Raw genomic sequence first — 25,226 nt, 5'->3', positions numbered from 1 at the left:
CAGGGGCAAATTTTACTTTTAATATAGTTCTGTTTTTTGGCCCATTCAAGGGGTCAACATTGGTTCACTTAAATTTGGCAATTTCGGAATTTGTAAAACTGATTTCATATACGGCTTCAGCAGCAGGAAAAAGGTGCGAGATAAGTCCCATAACATCCTTTTAAAAAATGTCTTACCCTTTTATTCCTCTCAGCGGTAACTTCCCGGCAAGAAGCGTCCGACATGAAATAGATATATCTGCATGGTGTATTTTTTCGCTGAGTCCAAAAATGTTAACTGTTTTTCGTAACTTCATCAGGATTTTCTGGAAAGTTGACCTTCCGCATTTTTACGGAGAAATTTGGTTTTCCGGGGAAAATTCAGTTTTCTAGAGAGAGAAACTCAACATATACACAGTTGTTTCTAATGTGCTTTTCTGCGTATGTCCGGAAATAATATTTTTCTTTTTCATAAGGTCTCTGAGAAATCGAGTTTTTTCTGGAAAATCCTTGTGGACGGGAAAATTCGATTTTTTGGAAAATTCTGATGTTGTAGTGGGGAGTGTTCACCAATTTTGGACTTAGCGCATAAAAATATACATTAGAAACACCCATCAAATGTTGAGCTTCTTCTTCGGACGCAGACCTCTATAATTATATTATATGAGACTTCATTCCTCCCATTAACCCCTTGCAAATCGCATCCCGGTGTTTCACCGCTAACTGATGGGCTTTTCCTACAAATTTTTCCCTACTGAAGCAAGTTATGGCTTAAGCTTCTTCCAAAAACATAAGTACCCATTTTCGGGAAAATAAATTTCTCTGAAAAATGTAGATATGAAAGAGACCTATCCACCGGCAAGGGTTATAATATCATCCGGTATGAGGTTAAGCTTGACAGTATGGGTCTCTTTTGATATAATGAATCAATTCTAGACAGTAACGCCGAAAAAATTCCCGCAAACAATTTTCTTATGTATATTGGGCCACCTAGGGCCAAATTTACCTACTTGCCGCCCATAGACCGCGCAGCCTGTATTTTGCCGCCCCCTTCTCATTCGTTTTGAAACATCAATAAAAACCATCAAGTGAAGTGCCGAAGGGGGGGGGGGGGGGCCGCGCGTTCACTCGCGTTGGAAACATTTTTTTGCAAAAACCCTGTTAATACTATACTATAGCAAAATTTCACGGAACTTCGCGCGAAATTTAAGTTCCGTGAACCTATCTCTGTGTGGACAAGGCCTTCCATTTATAAGAAATGAACAAAAAAATTATGAAAGAACAAACATAAATGTGGGGGTGCATGCGCCTGATGGGTAGGCAGCGTGGCGGATGGGTAGGCGAACTCTCCCATGGGAGAGGGGGGTATGGGAGAGTTCGCCTCTGCGCAAAACACGCTGCCTATCCGCCAGGCGCATGTACTCCCTAACAGGTCCAGGTTACCGCGCCCTAGCCGCATATCTAACTGCAGAGACAAAACTGTTACAATATCTTTGTTACCTATGAAGGAATATCATCCCCTAAGTTTCAAATCTTTACCTCAGTGAGGTAAAAAGTAACAGGGGGAGGAAGGGACTTTTGGATCACCCTGTAGAAGCAGGAATAATAATTTTGAAATTTTGAGAGAGAAAAAAAAAATTATATCACGGGTTTAATTTCTACATTTTTTATTTTGAATTCTATAGGATAATTATTGCGGGTTGTAACATATTGCCCTTGAAGATCCGATGGAATACCATGCGGAAAGTGAATTCGACAAGACGGATTTTGTATATGTAAAATTTCATTTTGTATCTCAGCCACAGCCTGAATTTTCTGGGCCCTAAAGGTGGATTAAATATTATTCATTTTTCTCAGATTGCAGGGATTTTCTTTACTTTTTTTACATCATCATCACGCATCACCCTTTCGTCAGAGATTAATAATTTAAATTTAGCGCTTTTGCTGCTCTCTGTATTCAGGCTGTGCAGTGGTGAAAGAAGAAAAAATCGTTGATACTTTACTTAGTCGTTATTTTTTTGAGAAGTTAATGCTTTAACCGTCAAACCCCGAAAATTAGATCTAATAGTAATGCTCTGATGGTAAAATTCAATTTCTCGGATGTAGTGGTGATTTTTTTTGTGTTTTCGTGCTGAAATTTTCGAAAAGTTGTGTTGATTTTTGGAATTTCCACCGGGTAACAGTGCGTAACAATTTGGCGCATTAATGCATTAAGCAACGGCTAACGGCTCTCTCTTACACGGCAACTTCCCAAGTTCAAGTTCCCACAAAGATCAAGATCAAGATTTTCAAGATGAGAAGGTTTAATAACAGACGACTCACCTGTAACGTTCCTGTAAGTACTTAAAAGCTCATGTAATCAGACTCTCTGTCCCTCACTCCCCCGGTATGACCAAAAATAATAACACTAACAACCAGCTATATGTACTCAAGTTGAGCTTTTCTTATGGCAGGCTAGAGCTTTCATTAGTTTCTCAATGGTGTAAACCATCTGTGAGGGATTAAATAACTTAGTCAACATTCTGGCCATAAGTAACTTTCAGTCGCATGTAAATTGGCCATCAAGATTTGGGCGCAGTGGGCCGATTATTGAAATTTTGTGTTTGTCGGGCGGACATAGGTTAAACAGCAGATCATGATTGATTGGCAATGTCTTTTTGCTGCTTTTTCGTGCCTTTGTGAGGTGGAATTCACGACAAGCTAAAGGTACCTCTTTAGTTCCTGACGGTAAGTCGTCCATTGCACCTACGACAAAGCAGGGATAAGACAAAGCTAGCCGACCAATCATGATCTGCTGTTTAACCTATGTCCGCCAGACAAACACAAAATTTCAATAAGTAGCCCACTGATAAGGGGCTGAGCTCCTTTTATAAATTAACTGTAGAGTTATCACCCACCTAGAGTCCACGCCAACTAAGTTTACGACCTTTTAAACTGGGGCAAAATATCGGCCAACTGGCTTCTTCCAATCTCTTAACAAGTAAAAATTGATGTCAGACGATCTTCTGTCACAGTCTAAAAGTGCGTAAACTTATTTGGCGTGAACTCTACCTTCCTGAGTATTGAAAGTGAGGTTAACAAAAGTTGCGTTCTGTATTAGTCATTTCAACAATTACCAACCGCTGTATTTTTTTTCGTTTGCAGCTTGGTAAAAGATCTAAAATGTTGGCACCAAGGCAATTTACAATATCATCATCAGAGAAAGTTAAATGTGCAAGAAGAGGTTCAAGTAACGGTTCTTTTTCGACTGGTTTCTGTAAATCGCAACCTACAGTCAATATTGATGAGCTCGATGACAATTTAGCGAAAATTCTGCGCCCAAATGTTGAATTAACGTCTCAAAAGGAATATTCCGAAGTTAAGGAAAATGGAAATTCTTCAGCTGATGTAACATTATTCAATCATCCTACTGCAAATTCACAAGTGAGCACTCTTGATTTAAAGGCTCCCAATTCATCCTCCAGTACACCCCACCTTACTCAGTGTACTCCATCCAAGACCAATGTTCCTCACTTGGTTGACGATACTCGACTTGATGCTAGTATTGCAAATCAATCCTCTGAAATTCCTAAAGAGCCTGCTACTCCAATCACTAATGGTCCACCTCCGAATCCTGTTGCGACCTCAACACCTATTGTTAACAATGCTTCTCCCACTGATGACTCCACGAATACTCTCCGTTCCGATTCAATCTTGAATAACTCTAATTCTGAAGTCCACCCCTCCTCAAATCCGACTAATCCAACACCTGAAACTTCTACTTTCACCGAGCAGCCCAAAATCTCTGATCCCAGGCTTGTTATATATGGCAATCATCAAAGCAAATTGACTGGATTGTGGATAGAAGAGCAACTTAAAGGCAGCAGAGATGGCAGATTTATTTTATCTAAATTTAAGAACGATAATTGCCTAGACAGAGAAGCGAGAAAATCTTTAGTGGATATCGTCATATCCGATGAGCTAGAAGAAGATCCATCCAAATCAATATCAACAGAGCGGTTTATGGATCTGTCCGCAGCCATTTGCCAATGTTTCCCTACAGAAAGGGAAACTACTTTCTATATTCCCTTCAAAAAAGATAGTAAGGGAAACAAAATTGCTGCCAGAGGTATGCTGTTTGATAAGTATAACTACATGAAAAAAAAATTCAAAAAATCTGGGCTGATCATTGGACGGAAAAGAGTCCGAGTTGATTCTGAAGAAGAAGTTGGTACGTCTCTAAAAATTTTCTTTTCATCTATATTCCTTTTTTCTTCTCCAGAAAAGTGACTTTAGTTCTTAAATCCTTGATAATTTTGTCCCAGATCCTTGCTTTGTTTTCAATTTTCGAATTTTGTCCATTCTTGAAAATTATCAGTTTGCCGCCCATCTGTAGTGCATTCAAGGGCTGAAGTCGAAAAATGGGTATCTGCATTGCAATGTTTAAAAATTTCCATCTGCCCTCAATTTTTTTAAGAGAAAACCAGCTAAAATATCTCCTCAGTATTTTCTGCGAATAAGTTTGAATGAGTGAAGATCATTCACAAAATTTCAGTTCACATTTTTAAAAAATAAATTTGCGCATAAATTTACAACATGGCAGTTGGAGGTACGCACTTCCAGACATGCGCATGGTACTATAGACTTATAAATTCAGGGCTCAGCCTGAGCTGAGCATTGGCATAAAGTGATTCCACGCCTTTCATCCTATGTCATTTTTCCTAAAATTATAGTCATGGAAAACCATCGAAGTATCTTCAAATTTGGTTACAATTTTTAATGTAAAAACCTCTTCTGAGGGATGGGAAAGAGGTACGGAAGACAGACTGACGCCGTTGCTGGCACTGAAAGTTATCAAGAAAAGAACTGGTTTTTTAAGGCTGAATATTTTTAGCTACCTACTCTGAATGTGTTTTCAAATTTTTTCTATTTTTTTTTTCTAATAGATGACGGGCCAGAATCGCCAGAAGTATTGATTGCTATAGAATACCTAAAAAATAATGCTGAACCCCACGATGAGATAGTGAAGTGTGTTGTCACAAGCAATAAAGCTAGGCTCCGAGAGTTTCGGAGGAACAACCAAACGGCAGATGAATACATCACAACGTACGCGGCTTTCGCCAAAACTACAGGATTTATTTATGTAAGTATAATCCATCAAAAAATTCTGTGAGCACTTTTTCAATAATGACTGCATTAAATCTCAGTTGGTCTAATTTGAGCCTCCAACTTGAGTCTAAGAGCCTCGGCAAGTTTTCTCCTTTTTTTGGATACTCGAGTAGGTAGGTCAATGAGATATGGCTATGAAATGAAAGTTTATGGTAAATTATAGCAAATTTCCGTAGGCAAAGGTTCATCCTGCTTCCAAAGGCAGCACATTCCTTAGGCTGTACAGAATTACCAAATTCTTATTTTGTTATTTTATAAAATACTGAAATTCTCAGTTCATATCCTGGTGAATTTTAATTAAACACACTTGTTCATTAACGTGTAGGCTGAATGCTATCATGAGATAGTACAAAATCGTTACTCCAGGCCAACATTGACTTTCCAAAGCAATATTGTAAATTTTCCAAGTTCTTTTAATGATTAATTGAAGACAAATTTGAACGCAGTGCTGGAAAAAAATACATTCAGGGCTGTTTAACTTTTCACCTGCAGATTGATAAATATTTTACAGTACAAGATGGGTCTGCTTGAAGTTAAAGTGAAATGGTGTGTTGGCAATTTTTTTTTTTTTTTTTTTTTTTTTTTTTTTTTTTTTTTTTTTTTTTTAAAGATGAAATGAGGTTATTTTAGAGATTATCGGCATACGACGCATCTTCATGGGCTATCTTCTTAACAGGAAGGCTAAATATTACCATGTAATACTAAATTATTGAGAATGTTCCAAAAAAAAAGAAGAATGAAAAGAAAAAGACGTAACGCTGTAATGTACACATTTTATTTTATCAACTAAGGAAATGTGCACCATTGCCTTAAAAATTTGATTTCCTCATAAATATTGATCCAAAGTTGCGCTATCTATCTAAAATCTCGAAAATACCCTTTGTTTGATCTTTAAGAAATAAAAAAATTGGCAACAAAGCTTTGAAAATTCCCCTTTGTCCTCATAAACCCCTTCTTGAACTATAAATGAATAGAACTCAGTTTGCAAGTAAAAGGTTGAAACCGAAAATGCGTCTAAACCGCCCACATATGCAGAGGCTGTTTGTTAGTACTGATTAATTAAGGCTTAAATTTAAGGAGGGTGAGATGGAATATAAAACTTATAAATTTAACTGCATGGGTACTTGCACTAGGGGACGTAATAGAAAAAAAAATTGCCCTTGGATTTTTTTCCCTCTTCCCTCAGAGCAATTTAACTGAAAGATATAGCCACCATGACCAGTTTCACCAATATTCAGGGCAGTGTAACTCTAGATGTATCTCTGTGTTCTCCGGGTGAATATCAGATTAAAGGCATCTCACTAAAATACAGATTTTTAAAAAGGCACATGCTTGGAGCTAAAGACATGTCTTATAGGTACAAAATGACATTAAGGAAACTGAGAGTTTCAGCTTGAGTCTTGAGTGTTGCTCCAAGGCAAGTGTTCAAAACTCTTAATTAGAATATCGATGGCTAAATTGCGGAACCACGTATCTTTGTTTAAGAAGTTGCAGACTTCATATTACACTTTATTTATTCTTTGGAAAGCTATTCTAAGTAATTTCGTCCAAAATAATTTGATTTTTCTTTGCTAATGGCAGAATATTCTTTATATATTTCAAACTATGAAGTTGGCTAGTTCTGCTTTGAAAAAATAAAATAGGAGCAGAGTTGAAGCACTGGAATGAAAGTACGAGGTTTCTCCCTTTTGCTGTTAAAATGTGACCAAATTTTGAGGTTCAATCATTTATTGAAGATGAAAGAATATTAATAGAAGTCTGAAGATTCGGGTTACTAACTTTTTAAAGCTATTCTTATGGGAAACAATTACGCTTTTGATTTTGAAAGTATGTAGGATAAATGTATCCCTCATATATGTAGTTTTGCTGTTCAGAGCAGCACTACTTACGAGCAATCAGGAAAGCAACTTCAGATGTGCTTCAGATGTGCTGTTGCTGATTAATCCCTTGGAGACGACTTTAATGGGTGATTTTCCCAGAATTCATCCCATGGAAAATTGTAGAAATCATAAGGAATATTCAGTAAAATTTTTAGTGAAATGGATGCATTCACTTTCCTTACAATAAATGAAATATTAGGGGAGTCTCTGAAACGCTGCAACTGAGAAGTGCCCTTTTCGCATCCAGTGCCTCAATTTTACCCGTCATCAACGCAGCCTCCTGATTCTCCGCCTCCGCCTCCAAACTCTGAGAAATAGGGAAAATCAGTCCGAGATTTGGGCTTACTCTAGAGCTGTTGGAACTGTGTTAAACAAGTGTTGTAAAACTAAATGGATCAGACCTCAACCAACGACATTAAAAAGTAACTCAAATACGCCACCTTAAAATCGCAAAAAAAAATAATCCTTCTATTTTTTTCCATTTTTAGTTTGATGTAGACTTTGAATTATTGTATCCTAACAAGGGAAGCATTCTGTTCCTGAAGTGGAAGAGGATCAAATTCTCAATAATTGAGTATGCCGAAGCCAAAGCAAAACGGGATGTAGATTTTTCTAAAATCTTGAACTCCTTGGACATTGATTTAACTGTCACTGGTAAGATTCTTGATTAATCCTTTGCAGTTTTTAGTTTTAGTAGATTTTCCTTTCCTAAGGTTTTGTAATTATCATTGATGGCGGCAAGGCGACGAAATAATGAACAAAATTGTTTTGCAATATTTTACAGAGGTCTTTTGACCTCATAGGCTTCCTTTAATAGGACTACTATACAGGGTGTACCATAAGTCCGTCCCACCCCTGCTAACTTTTGAATGAATTGAGCTAGAGTAATGAAACTTTGGGAATGTTCCTATCTCAAAGGGAACCATCTTTTGGGGGGTCAAAATTTTGGTTCCCCCTCAGGGGAGGCGCGGGGGGCCCCCAACTTTTTTTTTCAAATGGCAACCCCTATCTTGTGATACCTCATTTGAAAAAGTATAAAAAACTAAGAATTTTGGCGCAAACCGCAGATCAATATCTTAATTTTTGACCGAGTTATGATAGGTCAAAGGTCAAATTTGACCTATTTTCAAAAAATCATAACTCCGGTTCAAATTATCATAAAGAAAAAATAAAACGGGAAAATTTACCAAATTGTGTCCGCTTTTAAGTAAAAATTGCAGAAATCACTTCGATTTAATTTTAAGGGGGGGCTCGGACCCCCAAATACGTCAATTCAAAGGTCATTCAATTTTCCCGCGAAATAAGCCAATTTCCCCTAGATTTGCCTCCACATTATCTCAGTAAGGTCAAAATCAGTTCAACATTACGTTGGCAAGTCCCGAAATTTCGGGGAAAGTTAAAAAAAAAAGAAATTTAGACGGTCAAATTTAATCACCATCAATTTCGTTTTTTTTTAACTTTTCCCGAAAATTGGGGACTTGCCGACGTAATGTTGAACTGATTTTGACCTTACTGAGATAATGTGGAGGCAAATCTAGGGGAAATTGGCTTATTTCGCGGGAAAATTGAATGACCTTTGAATTGACGTATTTGGGGGTCCAAGCCCCCCCTTAAAATTAAATCGAAGTGATTTCTGCAATTTTTACTTAAAAGCGGACACAATTTGGTAAATTTTCCCGTTTTATTTTTTTCTTTATGATAATTTGGACCGGAGTTATGATTTTTTGAAAATAGGTCAAATTTGACCTTTGACCTATCATAACTCGGTCAAAAATTAAGATATTGATCTGCGGTTTGCGCCCAAATTCTTAGTTTTTTATGCTCTTTCGAATGAGGTATCACAAGATAGGGGTTGCCATTTGGAAAAAAAAGTTAGGGGCCCCCGCGCCCCCCCCCCCCCCGAGGGGGGACCAAAATTTTGACCCCCTCCCCCCAAAAGATGGTCCCCTTTGAGATAGGAACATTCCCAAAGTTTCATTACCCTAGCTCAATTCGTTCAAAAGTTAGCAGGGGTGGGACGGACTTTTGGTACACCCTGTATGTGAATTTATACTCCAGAAAAAGGGCCTTAGCCAAGTTCTATTATGTTGTAACAGTACGGCCAAATCAGAGAACGCATGAGTCAGAAAAGTTATTTTTAAATTAAGTACTATTTAAAGTCAATTTGCATGGAAGGCAGGGATAAACAACGTAGGTCGAGAAGGAGTGGAGTCACTCTATATCCTTGGAAATATGGATGAGGCATATTAAGTGAGGTGATAATTATCATGCTGAGTGTTTGAAATAAGAGGATCATTGTCAGGTGCGTACTCCAGGCCTTTTTATTAAGAGTAGTCAGCGTGTACAATCGAGCACTGAATAGGGGTAAGGCATTAGCGTGCTCAAGTGGTACTACGGGCAGCTTGAGTAGAGCAACCTATCGCAGAATGAAGACAGTGCCTAAAAACGCAATTTTTAGGCATTTTTCCGTCGCTCATGGGTCAGTGGATTGGTCCAAAGGGTCTGTTGAAATACAGGTCAGCCCAATTGGAGGTGGCAGGTCTGTATGATTCATGTCATGTAATTTGAAAAAAAAAAAAATTGAGGTTTTTAGCCAGCCCCCCCCCCCCCCCTACTCTTGGAGCTTAAAAATTCCTTTACCTGCAGTTTCGTGCTTTGCTGTCATGCTGTAAATGTTGCCATGCTGAAGCTCAAATCTTCTTTGCTTCTCACACAGTGGAAATTGCCATGTGGCCTTAGATTGATTGCAATTTGTCGCATTTCTTTTATAAACATGAAGCACACTCTGCTTTATTCGCGATTATGGTACTGCGTGCTGTTAAATTGGTCTCTTTTTTTATTCAATATTTTACTCAATTATGTTATTGGTTCACGCAGGAATTAGTCCGAATAATATTGAATGGAAAGCTGAATTTGTGATTGGGTCTTTCGAAGTGAAACTCTTTTTTCCAGAAATGAATCCAGTTTGAGTTGACTCCTTTCTGTGTAACTCAATTCATCTGTGGCAAAAGCCTGAATTTGAGAGTATAATTCGCAAATGTAAGGTCAGTCTGTGTCAATTCAAGCAGGTTTTGAAGCCTGACCTACCAGACTGAACTTTGTATGCTGAAAGTACCTACCTATTAAAAAAGAATTACTCTCCAAATTTTAGGTCATCTGGTAGCTTCGTTAATATTTTGTAGAATGTCAAAATTGGCAAAAAAATTGAATTTTTTTTGTGACCAATACAACTTTATACGGCTGTAACTTCTCAACGGTTAATCGGATATACTTGAACTTTTGAAGCCGAACGTTGCTTCCACTCAGGGCTCATGTATGTAGGCATATGATGCCATTTGCCAAGTGGGATTTTGATGCACAAGTGGGTTACGATAGGCTTATCGCTGTAACTTGGCCGCTTGGCATGGCATGATGAAACTTTGGAAATTGCTTAAAGGCTGTGATGGTCACTCACAAAAAGAAACAGAAATTTTAAAAACGGGCCTTAATATCGATTTGAAAATTTCCTCAAAAAATTTCAATTTTTTTTTTTCGTCTTGAAAAAAGGCAGTTTTAAGCTTCAAAACAACAAGACCTAGTTCAAGTTTGTCAGATTTATTAATTTTATTGGTCCCAAAAAATTCAATTATATTTTGCCAATTTTGAAATTCCGTAAATAATCAACGGACACCAAATGACCTGAATTTCGGGGAATCATTTTTTTTTTTAATTGGGAGGTTAAAGCACACAAGAGTTTGAACAGGCTCTGAGATGTCAATGTTCAAATCATCGTTGAGTTAACATGGACTGGCCTCGGAATGTGCTGGTTACTCCACCTTTGAAAGTCCGATATTTTCAAGCATGCATTTTAATTAAATCTAAGTAAGTCTTATCCTTGTTCCTTTGTGCAGATGAAAAATCGTTGGAGATTACTGCCTTGTTCTTACTGCCACTCCTCCTACCTTCAGTTGCACTTAAAAAAGGCTTGAAACCCACCCTTGTAGAAAACAAAAATCGGTTCTTATTATATGCCAAATCTGCTGAAGAAGCCAAAATAAAAATTAAGTTGAGAGATGACTTACTGCGAAGGAAGGAACTCCCTGCGCAGCCTTCGGCAGTAATCATCGGATCTATTCCTGATTGCGAATACAACATCTTTTTCAAAGATATAACGTACCGTTGCAGTTCTGCGCTTAAACTCATTGATGTATGTTTTAAAATTTTTACAATCCTGGACACAGGTTATCCGGTAGACTGCGCCCTTCCGTGGCTGTTCCTCCGTAAATTTATTTGGGAATTAGAATCTGATTGTGACACTCGATACAGATGCATCGGAACCCTTGCCGGAGACCTACATCTTTATTGATTGTTGTATAAAATTTTTGGTCTCAAATAACTTATTCTTTCAAAAAATGTTTGTTTGCTAAGGTTTTTATTTAGGTAGGAAAGGAGTTAATATGGCTTCATATCCCTTCAAGTTTTGAAAGTTCTCCTATTTAAAGTACTTTTTTCTATTTGCATTTTCAATATTCTTGTTTATTTTTAGCCTAAAATGGCTTTTTGCTTTCTTTGTAAGGACCTCTCTTTTCTCTTTTATTCTGAACTTATTCAGCACTTTAAGACAGATCATAGTCTGGATGCTAAAAGCTGTGTCACATGTAGTCAACCTTCCTGCAATCGCATGTTCACAAACAGAAACAGTTTTAAGAAGCACTTTCTGAAGTCTCATCCAGAAATACCCCTAGAATGTGATCTTAGTGTAGATCCCATTCTACTTGATGAATTTCCGGACGACAACATTATTGAAACTGAACAATCAATGCCACCCAATGGGTTTCATATTCCTAGCACAAGCTCTACCAAATTTTTGGAAAATCCCAATGTTATCATTAATAATGATGACAGCAGCTGTTCTATCATGACAGATGAAAAAATCCAGCAAATAGTTGAAGACAGTATTTTGTGCTTCTGTAGTCTTCTTAATAGCTTTCCGGCTATACCGTCGTCATATATACAGCTTGTGACAAATAATGTGATAACTTTAGTTCAGGTACTCACCAATGTATATCAAAATAAATTAATTAGTGCTTGCTCAAATTCAAGCGATGAAGGCGTGGAACACAATCTTACAGCCATAAATAATGTATTCTCCATTGTTGAGAATAGTTTTGACAAATTCAGAACTCATTATAAGCAAATGAAGGCATTCAAAGAAGGAGGGACTTACATTGCCCCTACAAATATTGTTCATGGTCGCATATTTAAAAGACGCAAACTGAAATCAGGAATTCACATTGTCCCAGTTAAAGTTACTAGTACAATAGTACCCATTCGAAAGGTTTTAAAAAAATTCATCAGCCAAAAAAATGTTCTTAAAGATATACAGGACTACACCGAAGAATTGGAAAAAGAAGATTTAGTTATTACAAACTTTATGCAAGGAAATTGTTGGCGTAGAGTTCCAAAAAGGCAAGATGGGGTAGTTTTACCACTTTTTATTTTTAATGATGCTTTCGAGTGTGGAAACCCACTGGGAGGGCATGCTGGGTTAAACAAAATTGAAGGCACTTATTTATCACTTCCATGTTTGCGGCCAGAAAATAGGTCAACTCTTAACAAAATTTTTCCTTTTATGTTATCAAATTCCCTAAACCTTAAACGGTTTGGAAAGAAAGTGGTTTTCAAACATGTTGTCAAAGAGCTGAACATTCTTGCAAAAGAAGGTATAACAGTTGAGAGTGATACCTTCAACAAAGTTCGAGTTTTTTTCCAACTTGGTTTGTTACTGGGTGATAACTTGAGTCTAAATGGATTAGGTGGCTTCACAGAAAACTTCTCAAAAAGCAACTATTGTTGTAGAATATGCTACTGCACTAAAATGGATAGGGAAAGTATGACAAGCGAAAATCCAGCTCTTCTTAGAAAACCATGGATGTACGAAAGGGACGTGGAAAAGAAAAATCCCAAAGATTCAGGTGTCAAAGAAAGGTGCGTACTTAATGATGTAATCAATTTTCATATTTTGAGGAACTGCTCTTGCGACATAATGCACGACGTATTTGAAGGCATTGCCAAATTCGACATTCTTTTTTTAATTACCTATTTTATAAAAAAAAAGAAATTTTCTCTGGCTGAATATAATTCAAAATTAAATCGGTTTGATTTTGGTGTCGATAACTCAAGCAGACCTCCCGCGTTAGGAAAAAGTTATGCCAAGAAAAAAACAATGAAAATTTCATCCTCGGAATGCATGTCATTAGTCAAATACTTACCTCTTATTATTGGAGATTTGACAATCCTAGAAGATCCTGCATGGGACCTGTTTGTTTCTCTTCGGAGAATTGTTGACATTATCATGAGACCCTCTGTACCTCTGGACCATTGCGATCTGTTAACTCGATATGTTCAAGAACACCATTCACTTTACATGAATCTTACAGGGAGAAACCTGACCATAAAATTTCACAACTTAGTACACTACCCAAGGCTAATTAGGGAGTATGGTCCTTTAATTCATACATGGTCGATGCGATATGATGCTAAACACAAGGTCCTTAAAAGTGTAGCAACTTCAGTAGCAACCCGAAAGAATCTCTCATTTACTATCGCTAAGAAGAGCCAATTGCATCTTAGCCACGAGTTTTACAATAATAATTTTGTCAGAAGTAGTGTGGTGTGGGGACCCAATGCTTTTTCTAGCTCCAATTTTTGGGAAAATTTGGACACAACTCTTCTCACCACCCCCTGTCCAGAAGTCTTGAAACACAAAAACACCGCCATTCGTCCATGGATTGAGATCCATGGAACCAAATATCAAGAAGGTGTAATTTTGAATCTTGACATTGATGAGGTGACCAGTTTACCTTTATTTGGTGTTTTTAAAAAGGTTTTTATCACAGAAGATCAGAAAGTTTATTTTTTCTTACAGAACTACCAAACAACAGAATTTGACACGAAGTTGTTCTCCTTTAAAATTGAATTGGTTCAATCTTACTCATTTCTTGAACAGGAAAAAATTCATGATTATCACATTCACACAGGTGTCCGTGCATTTGGAGGTTTATATGTTAGCCCCCTCTATTGGTAATTTTCCATCATTCCTTTTGCATACGCACATATATTGTAGAAATTTTGAATCACTGAGGGGGACCCACAGGGACTTTAAAAGGTTTAGCTCCCCACCCTGCCACCTCCCTATTAACTTTCGAATGGATGCAGCTAGTCTAATAAAGTTTTCACAGTGTTCCTAGGTCAAAAATACCTGCTATAATTTTGGCGTTCTTGAAATTCTGGTGGGCACCTCCGTGACGCTAGACTCCAAAATCTCAAATAAATACCTTTACTGCTAATTTTTACTGCAATTTTTTTTTCTCTTTTTAAACACTTGTAATTCTGGACGTTTGAAGCACAAGTTTGCCTCCCAGCACTCATTCATTAGGCGCACACAATTTCTTAAAAATTAGTCTATTTCAAACTTCGTGAATAATTCGGGAACAAAAAGTTCACGGACCTCTGCTTCAGCTCAAAAATTGTTTTACGATCCTTTCCTGAATAATGCAACAAAAAATGGGGGTTGCAATTTTAAATTTTCGAGTTAGTTTTGCCTATCAGCTCGGGGCGTTGCCTCAAAATTTTGAGTCTCCCAAAATGTAGGTACTATTAATGTAAGATCACAATCAAAATTTGATTCGGTTTGGTGCAGCTGTTCAAAAGTCAATGGGGTGGAGGGGTGGACTTTTTGAAGACCCTGTATGATGCTTATGATTTCAAAGGGTGCTATGTCAATTTTTTCATTTCAAAATCATTTTACATTATACTTCTCTTCCTGAAGTGTCAATGAGTTTTCCTCCGAATTTTGAGAGAAACGGCTGGTTTTTTCCTAATTATGCATGCAATATATATATAATAATATAATAATAATATATATATAATAATAATAATAATATATGCAATATATAATATGGTTTTTTCCTGTTAATGTGCGACAAGCATGTAAATGCTGAAATATTACACAGCAGATTGCAGCCTCTGAATCCAGAGGCCTAGTTAAAAATGGAGTTGGATTTTGATAATGGAACGGGTAATTCCCAAAAAAATTACCAAGTTGCTTTTCAAGCTTAGCCAGTTTTGTTAAAAACGCTAAAGTTTTTCCTTGCCATAGCGAGGAAAACTCTTACGAGGTAGTTGATAAATTAATTGGGCTGTGCAGGAAGGTTGGCTACATCTAAAACTAAAAAATTGTGAATCCTTGTAGTCTCCATTTTTTGCAATAGATGCTTACTATTGATTTCATTTATGTACCTCATCTTTGATTTTTGTGGTTTCTCTTTTAAGATCTTGATCTTGAAGGGCAATCAAAGCAATTTTCACATTGTGCAGTAATTTTGTATTCGTTACCTACATGACATTGAGGTGCTTGGACTGTTCTTTTTTGTATTCCTCATTATTGTGCAGTAATTTTGTATACATTACCTACATGACATTGAGGTGCTTGGACTGTTCTTTTTTGTATTCCTCATTATTTAGGCTCATGATAATTCTCCCCGTAATTTCATCAGTTCTGATGATCGTGGGCAAACTCGATATTCGATGTTTTCGAAATATTCCGTATTTGCATCTCCTCTAATTTTACATACAAGTAATAACTGTCATATTATTAAAAATTCAACTTTCTAGCTATACTGGCAACAAGTTTATGTGTAACATATTAAATTGTCAGGCCCTTCCGCGCCTCTTCCCTCTTTCTTTTTTACATAACACAAGTGATATTATCAATAAACTTCACATTACCCTCCTTCTAAACTTTACTCTTCATTTTGAATGAAAGAACAACTCTGTATGTTCTTTACTTTTATACTTTTTGAGCCTCAAATTGTACATTAATCCCCCTAAAGCGAAATATTCACCTTTTTTTAATGGATTCCTTTCTTGGGTCCTCAGTTTGGTCTCTTACTTTGTACTTTCAGAGGTATTTGTGTAACTCCTAAGCTGTTTATAACATATTTTTATATAACTGACTTAACTTTTTTTGTTGAACTCATTTAGGTTTGACAGGGTGCCAATTGTTTTTTAATATTGTTTGGGGCTAGCATCCCCTGAAAGTCACTTAATAATTGTACATTCATGCCTCTAAGGCGAAATATTCAACTTTTTATAATGGATTCTTCTCTTGGGTCCTCAGTTTGGTCTCTTACTTTGTACTTTCATACGTAGGTATGTGTGTAACTCCTAAGCTGTTCATACCATATTTTTATAGAACTGACTGAACTTTTCTTGTTGCACTTATTTAGGTTTGACAGAGTGCCAATTTTTTAATATTGTTCGGGACTAGGATCCCCTGAAAGTCATTTATTTCAGTAAATGAATTAACCTTTTATTTAACATGCAAACTTCTTACAAACTTCTCTATTTTTCACTGTAACCATTACAAATATATATACTCAGGAATATAACCATCCAATCACATCATATTCTTCTCTTCGAAAGTAAATGAGGTGGTTTATTTTCATCACTTCTGTTTAGTTGTGTTTCATCAATAAATGTATACATAATAAATCTTTTGATGTCTCATTATTCTCAGTGGTGTATGTATACATACACTGAAACCTCTATTTCTCAATGAGCAAGTTTGTTCCTTCTCTTTAACAGAGAGTCTGAATTATTGTGATAGCTTATCACCTAACCCTTTCCAACAAAACTTTAATGTAGTAATAATAAACCGAATTTCTGCCTCAGCAAATAAGTAGATTGATTTTGTGTGTTGAAGCTGACTAGCTGTCATCCCACCTTCCCCCTCCACCCTTTTTGATGCATTAATTGGAACAGAGTAATTAAACGATGAACAGCGTTAAGGGATATGCTCTCTGTAATTTTGTTTATTCTATACTTCAATGAATTATAGTAAAGTTGCAAAGGGGGCTTGGTTATCACCAAAGTGAAACGCGAGATATACGCTCTCCTTACCCAAGCACCCTAAATCGACAAAATGCTTGAGTGCGTTCCTTCTATTTCAGTTCTGGTGGGAAGTTTGAAGTATATTTCCCATCAAGACTGAAAAGGAACCAACGTGACTGAACATTTAGTTGATTTTGGGTGGTCTGTAGCACATGAGCGTGCCTTTCATTCACTTACCTTGAGTGATCACAATAGTCATAGAGAAAAAAAAGGAGGTGTTTACATTTCGGGCATCTTGGAATTTTTTGATGACTTGATGACGTAGGTGGGTACAGCGTGAAGGGGACGTCGCTGTACCGCGCTGTACCCACCTACGTCATCAAAAAATTCCAAGATGCCCGAAATGCAAACACCTCCTTTTTTTTCTCTATGCACAAAAGTTAAAATTCCATATTCGTCTCTTAAACTCTACAATCAAAATAGTCATTATAATTATTCAGAAATGTTACTTTTTACCTAACAGAGGTTTTAATTTCTACTAGCCACGTTTAGTCGTTCGTACAATTGGAAAAGTTATTCTTATTGACGAGGTGTGGGAGTTTTGACCAAACAAGTTTGGTAAATTCTTCATGGCTGTAGAGCACATTTTTACCAAACGAGTTTGGTATATTCTGCGTAACCATCAGGTACTTTTTACCAAACAAGCTCAGTCAATTTTTCATAAGTGCCAGGCACATTTTACCAAACAAGTTCTGTAGATTTTTCAAAGTTGTTTAGCACTTTTTCGTAAAAGTGAATGGTTCAATTGAACGTTTAGAAAGTTGATTCTCCAATGTAAGCCATGTAAAATTTCCAATTGTCTAAAAGCTTCTTTTACTTTTCTGTGTTTGGTAATTTTTACTACTCCAATTGTAGTCACTTTTTTCTACTTTCTTAAATAGTAAAATCAAACATGCACATGGTTATTTCAACTTTCCTTTTTTTTCAGTGTGACGGCAAAAATACAGGCGGCAAGTAAGTAAATCGCCCTGCGGGTTGCAAATTTTCATCCCAAATATTTTGTTAATGTAAAGATTCTCACCTGCCAACTGGGATCAGCATTCCTATAGTACTTGAAGTTATCCTTGATCCAGGAGTAAATTGAACTAAGTGACATTTTGTTATTATTGGCCCGCATGGCCATGCAAATGAGCGTTGCATACGAGAACGGTGGCTTCGAGTCACCGTTGTTTCTGTAATCCTCAGCGGTTGAGGGACCTGTCAACAGAAAATCTCACCTCAGTGAACTCAAGCATAATTAAATCCTGTACAAATTCTTGGACACCAATTTTTGCTAACTTTGAGTCCGTGCGGTCAATCCTCTGCCGAGAGAAATGTCAGCTGGTGGTGAAATTTTAAATCTTTCCTGCTCTACTTTTCTCTCAACTATTTTAAATCTCTCCCAGGGAGGAGCTTGTTAAAATTCTTGAGACTTAAATTTCTCACATTCACTGGTTCAAATTCCATGGTGGTTTCATGTTATGAGAAAGATCGCTGAAATACTGAAAGAAAAAAATTGCCCTCGGAGTAGAAAAAACAACTTTGCGTAAGAATGAGGATTACTAGCTCGGCATGTGAGATTTTCATCGCAATAAAGCATCATCAGATGAAGGAACAAATGCCTGTAAATACAAGTATCTATCTAGATTTTTCTTCCGAATTGATTTCTTGTGTTGCTGCTTATTTTTCCTCCTCTATCTTTAACAATAAGTGTCAACTCCCAATAAAAAGTATAGTTACGCGAGACTGTGGCTTAGAGCTTGCATATACAGATGCATATCATTCCGTGATGTCAAGACTTGGCCATGATTTAAAAGAAAGAAAATCAATCAAGAAGGTATTTTCAGTAGGTATGTTTATTTTTTTTAAAGAAAAAGTGCATTTTCGGTAACCACGATGTCAAAGTATTATTTCAACGATTATTTTTACTGAGTAACTCACTACATATATCAATATAGAATATACATCACAAAATATCTATAAAAATATAAGTGATATTTCTTGCCACTGTTTTGACCTCAGATCTATCTCTTTCTAACTTACTCTGACGATCTACACGCGAGTTTTTTTTTTCTTTCTATCCTTTTAATCAATAAATTTACAACGAAGATCTCCTTCCACTACGCAAAAAAATATTGACTCAATTTATGAAACATTTCATGATGAATATTTGATATTAAACGGATATGTTATAGAAATAGGAAAGAAATACTGTTGAAATAAGACAGTAGGCACTATTGCTGAAAGTACTTATGTAAATACCTACAATATTCACAAAAACTGGGAAAAAGAGTCATGGTGCTATCTTTTCAGTCTTAGTGATAATTTCACCGTTTCTATGAAACGGGGGTGGGGGGGGGGGGGGGGGTTAAAATTGCGTATAGATAGCATTGCAATGACTGTGGCTATCCCTGGTAAAAATTGGCGATAAAAGCTGCGTTTCAAAATACCATAGGAATTCTTATAGCCGGCTAAAGAAGGCTACAGAAAATCATATAGCTGGCTGTAGAATGCGGACAAAATCATACGGCCGGGCTATACGAAGCGATAAAAAATTATGCAGCCGGGCTACAGTTCCTATCGTCGGGCTTTAAACTTTATCGCCTGGCTGTTGATTTTTCGCCATCGATTATAAAAGTCTATTAGAAATTGTGTAGAAATTCGTGTGCTTCGGGAATCATTAAGTTTGATACGGAACCACCTTAATATTTACAAAACACACATTATATTTTCCTTTAATACATATTTTTTTTCATCAATTAAAATGAGAATAATCCATACAGGATGTGCAAACATTTCAAAATTATGAGTTGAATAACGCTGACTCCGCCAGATTAAATATTAGAGCCTAACACAAAGCGGAGCGGCGACGCACTGGCGCCTACAAACCTAACAAGGATACTTCACGCATTGCGCAACGCGTGAAGTATCCCTGTTAGGTTTGAAGGCGCCAATGCGCGTTTCGCGCTGGCTGCCCGCCTGCCGCGCCGCAGCGTGCCATGGCGCTTGAAGCAACTATTTCACACCAGAGGTATTGCACAGTATCATACGAAACTGAAGGCGCTCTAATATATTAGTAATGGCAGGCATCCATCAAAAGTACGGAGCTTTCCTCGCAAAATAAATCAAGATACTACGGCCCAAAAAGAGAGCAGTATCCCAAAAACTCACTAAGTCCTAGCATCCGTAATTAGTAACGTTTATCATACACTTTATCGCCTGGCTGTTGCTTAATCGCCATCGGCTGTAAAAGGCTATAAGAAATTGTGTAGCCGGCTATAGAAGCTATTGGAAATCTTACAGCTGGCTGTAGGTCTATGGTATTTTGGAACACAGATTCTACTGAAAATTTTACCAGGGATATCATTACTTTACTGCTTTCGCATCACCGAGCAATATTACTGTCAATATTTTAAGACGATATTTACTTGATATTTTGGGTAAATATATATCTTTCCCTGTCTTAATAGAAATATTGTACCGATAGTGCCACCGTTCTTTTTGCAGCGGCGTGGCGTGAATGATCGATTTATCGATATCTCGCCATTTGAAGCTATGGTAAAGAATCGATTACTATGGTGCTCGCTGCGAACACCCTACTGATCGATCTTTTTTCATGGATTTGAGTGGCGTATCAATCGATATATCGCAAAACACGCCACGCCACTGCTTTTTGAGGTGTAAGCTTTTTCGTCTAAACGCACTGGAGATGAAATGTGATACTCACTTAAATTTAAACAAAGACTAGGAGTGACTTTTTTAGGAAGGACTTTAGTATGGCGAGGTGGGGAGAGTGGTGAGGAGGGAGGTGTGGGTAAGGAAGCTACGTTCATGATGTTGAGGTTCTGCAACCAGTTGAGGCTGGTCAGGTCTGGAGCCACATCCTCCATCTTGAGAGGCTGGCCCACCGGCATAGTCAGCCTCCACGATCCCCTGCAACAGATAAACCAATCAATCAATTTTAGGCAGTAATCAATATTACAGAAAAATCTATTTGAGTCGATCATAGGTCTTCAGTGCGTAAATATCCAGGAATACTGTGTCAGTGTATGGTAAAATCTACCATATTTTTTACAGTGCGACGATTCCAGCATGGATTCTGTGTCGAACACTTGCGATACCCCATGAGCAAAGACTGAAACGTAACAATAACGTAACCGCCAAAAATGCTGAGAGTGTGGGCCCCGAAGTCGGGTGTTCGGAAACTATCTGAGTGTGACCAGGTGAGTCCGCCCGAGGGAGCGTGGGGGAGTGGTCGGGGTTCGCGGGAGGGCAATTATTTTCCACCCCTTTGGCCGCTCCGCCGGGACCCTCGCCGCAGCCAGATGATTGCAGCCCAGCTTGCCGAACTTCTGACCAGCCACGTGTCCGCGCGCTTCCGCTTCCAATGGGAATGAGGCAGAGTGACGGGGAGAGGAGGGCGGGAAAGCAGATAGAGACACGCGTCCTCTCCGGATTTTGGACACGACATATTTACCAGCCGCGTTTTTTTATGGGGAAATTTGAGATAACAGGATTGCACCGAGAAAAAGCTATGGCTTGTAAACAATTAGTGGTTCTTATTGAACACCACTAATAGTAGCAAAGGCAACCTAGCACATATCGATGGTGAAACTGCAAAAAGGCGTATATCGGTTGCGGTGTTTGAAAATCTCCGCTCCTAATTTATTTTTTAAAAGGAAACCGAAGCAACATTGTGGCTTGAACTTTTCACAGAATATTCTTCATATAGAGAAAAAAAATATCCGAAGTGCTCAAAAAATGATGTTAAGTGGTTTTCCATATGAAAAATAAAGTATGACAGGAAGTCTGCAACGCCGCAAACCGATATACGCATTCCTGCAGTTTCACCATCGATATACCTTAGTGATGGTATATATATACCTTAGTGGTTGGTTGATTAGTTGATTCACGACGATCAGCAACCAGGCTTTTTACGTCGCGGACCAGGAGACCTTAAATTTTTAAATTTAATTGCCTAAAGAGTTTTAAAATTTCGGTCACTACTATGAATCATCTGAGCTTAAAGGGTGGATGTTTTGAGGGCGGGAATTTTAAAAAACACTAAGAAGTGGCCCGAAGTGTATGTAATAAGGTGGAGCAAATGGTTCGAATTTGGTTCTGCAAATTTATAACTGTTGTCACGACAGGAATATAATGCTGAAAATGAGCTTGTGCTTCATCTGTAAGCAATGAGAAATCCAAAATACATGTTACAATAAACATTGTAGGTGATTCCCCCGCCTCCCATTCCTTACGTGTCTTCAGCTGCGTCATGTTTATGAACTCTTGAGGGTTTATTGCATAATCACAAAAGGCTTTCGGCGGGTCATTGAATCAGAACTGGAGGTCATGGGCATCGGAACGGCCAAGGTATGCGAACGAGAGTAACACATTAGAGGTGTGGTTTTTTAGGACCCGGGCTTACACCATATTTGAACGGCGTTTAACTGTGCCAGTGTTGTGTAACGCGTGTCCTGAGTTCAAACGACTGCCATTTGGCCGAGGAGTGTCAGCATGCAGGTATTGTGCCAACTGCCAAAATTCGCGAATTCTTGGAGTGTTGAGGCGCCCTCAACAAGAAGTATCTAGTCCCGTTTTTCCATAGGCGGATCTAGGGGGAACGTTGGAGGTATACGCCCTCCTCCGTTTGCCCGAAAAATGGGAGGATGAGAGACATTTGGTAATTATTCATGACGAAATTGACTGATATTGGACTTAAATTGACTGATATTGGACTGAAATTGACTGATGTTGGACTGAAATTGACTGACCTGCATATCAAACGCTTTAAAATTTTTAAAATTTTTGGGAGAAAGCCTCTTGATTCTTGAACTCCCCTTCCACCTCCTCCCCCGTTCGAAGCAGAGAACATATAGGTCGTTCGAAGTGTGTGGACTCGCCTGTGTGTTTTTCCTGGTCAAATAACTGGTTCGCTATAACTGGTAGTACCAAGACAATCAATTACCTTTTGTTGCGTAAGAGAAAGCACCAGGGAGACAACACTCAAGACCGGTAAATTTTATAAGTTGCAAATTAGAAAATACAGACCCTTATTTTCAGTATGTTTAAAAATGTTTTCAGAACATAGCGACATAGTCTGCAACCACGTATCATACGCTGTTTGAAAATCTCCTATTTCCTATATCCGCTCCTATTTCATTTGTTTAAAGAAGGACAAATCAACATCATTAGTTGAAATTTTCATGGAAATTTCCTCACAGAGAGAAGAAAAAGCACGGCAGTTTTGAAGAATTGTCGTTGATTAGTTTTCTATGTAAAAAATAAAATATGACAGGAAGTCTGCCACGTCGCAAACCGAGATATACTGGAAAAAAATCTCGGTATATTTACTAAGAAAAAAGTAAAATTACCAATAATTCAGGGTTCTATTTGATCCCAGTTTTTTCTTGGTAAAATTACCATTTATGGAATTGGTAATTTTACCGAGAAATCTCGGTAAAATTATTGAACTTTCTCTACGGTAATTTTACTGGACCTTGGTAAAATCGCCAATATTTTTTATCGACTGTGGTAGAATAACCGAGATAAAATGGCAAAGTTACCGGGAATTGATTACCAAAAAGAGTGGTATTCTTACCTGAAAAAAAAAAACAGTAAAACACCGGTTTTTAGGTAAGCTTACCAGTCTGTCTTGGTAAAATTACCAATCATTGGTAAAAAAAAAGTGAGATGGTGAAGGTACCAACGGACCTTGGTAAAAACGCCGAGAATTTTTTTTCAGTGTTCGTGGTTGCGAGCTTACACTGTCAATAGGCATTTTTCATTTTTGATTTCGAGAGGAGCTCTCAGTCAGTTGGTGGGCACATATCTCAAGAGATCGAAGCATCAAGGATGTTGAAACTCCTGATTTTTAACCGAAGCGACGCGACCAACATGCCCACACTAAATTCCACGCAAGTTGAAACGATGAAACTTTTAATCCTTGCGGCATGCAAAAGCTCCACTCGGCGGTGCCCCCTAGATCCTCTTTATCTCGGGGAAAATAGCTGGAATATCTGGTTTGATTGAGCGGTATCTGATGCGCTCTAGTTTCCGGCGCGGCGCGGCGGCGGACCTATGAAATCGATTGGCGGCACGGACAGCGCAGCGCAGCGCCGCGGCGCCCACTTTTCCGACTGATAAGATTCGCGGGGACGTCGATGGCCATCGCCGTTCGAAAGTGGAACATGGACGCCCAAGTCGCCAGGTTATGCGGAAAAGTTGGTACTACCCGAGTAGCACAGTGCAACAAAAATGTTGAAATAATATTGCGATTTCTTGCGATACAATTGAAATTTTTTACCACACAGTTGCAATATTTTTATATCATCTGGATTGCATTTTGCAAAAAAGAACCACTAGCATGCAATGTTGCTAAGATTGTGCAACTTCTTTTGTCTTGGAGGAAAACCCCGATTATCCCCTAATAGTTTTCTATTTTACTCGCTAAAAACTGTAAATTTAAGACAAAAATTACCATCTAAATCTCATAGTTTTTCTCAATTTCCGCAATTTATTGCAAAGGATGAAGTTGCTCAATCTTAGCATCATTGAAATGCTAGTGGTTCCTTTTTGCAAAATGCAATCCATCTATACTATAAGCTCCGAGACCTCTAATTTTGCATACCTGGTAACGCTTAGTTCTAGCGTTCTACCGGGCCGATTTTCATGATTTTTGCGGCTAATCGTGCTCAAAGGGTGTTTGAAAATTTGGATTTTTTTCGAACGCGATTTTCTAGAAATAAAATTGCGACAAGATCCAGGATAACCGCTCAGATGTTGATGATCCTAGCGATTTCATCGCCTGAAATTCTCGAAACAATCGCGACTTAATTCCAAAATATCGCAATTTTTCCGTTGAAAAATGCCACTTGTGTATTCTGTCGTGCTACGAAGAACGCCGTATGCACCTTCAGGCGTTGCCAAATTTCCTTTGATAAAAACCGAATTTACTGGGAAAATTGCGTATATCATTTTCCAAAATTTTCAGACAATTTTGTACGCAATTTAATCTAAAATAGCTGAAAATTTCAAAGAAAAATATGCATGAATGTGGTCGAAAATACACGTTTTATCGAGGGAAATTTGGCAACTCTCGAATGTTCATACGGCGTTCTTCCTTAGCACGACAGTATTGCTCTGTGTATTGTGTAACACGGCAGTTGACATCGATAAATTGGAAGTGTGCTGATTTGGCAACAGCGCGCCGGGGACCCGCGGAAAAGGAAAAGGGGCTCGAGATACGGGAAAACGCGGGGCATGGGGGACGGTGTCGAGGGGGGGGGGTCGGGGGGGGGGGGCGAGG

The 25,226-nt window shown here is 38.0% G+C and overlaps 2 protein-coding genes across 2 annotated transcripts in view; one reads left to right on the top strand and one right to left on the bottom strand.

The window, feature by feature from the left end:
* Positions 1-25,226, bottom strand: part of LOC109035456 (forkhead box protein J1-like) — a 93,790-nt gene that overhangs the window by 20,412 nt on the left and 48,152 nt on the right. The window contains 2 exon segments of the mRNA XM_019049098.2: positions 17,961-18,136; positions 20,646-20,851. Of these exon segments, the coding sequence (XP_018904643.2) occupies positions 17,961-18,136; positions 20,646-20,832 (363 nt within the window). The 5' untranslated portion in view covers positions 20,833-20,851.
* On the top strand, positions 9-11,359 carry LOC109040587 (uncharacterized). The gene is made up of 5 exons (XM_072303805.1): positions 9-2,313; positions 3,123-4,188; positions 4,904-5,100; positions 7,495-7,660; positions 10,897-11,359. The coding sequence occupies exons 1-5, from the start codon at positions 2,272-2,274 to the stop codon at positions 11,349-11,351; spliced, it is 1,926 nt and encodes a 641-aa protein (XP_072159906.1). The 5' UTR covers positions 9-2,271; the 3' UTR covers positions 11,352-11,359.

The sequence above is a fragment of the Bemisia tabaci genome, chromosome 8 (genome assembly GCF_918797505.1).
Source record: "Bemisia tabaci chromosome 8, PGI_BMITA_v3".
In the NCBI taxonomy this organism is placed as follows: domain Eukaryota; kingdom Metazoa; phylum Arthropoda; class Insecta; order Hemiptera; family Aleyrodidae; genus Bemisia; species Bemisia tabaci.
Note: the sequence above shows the minus strand (reverse complement) of the source record. Positions and strands in the feature narration are given on the sequence as shown.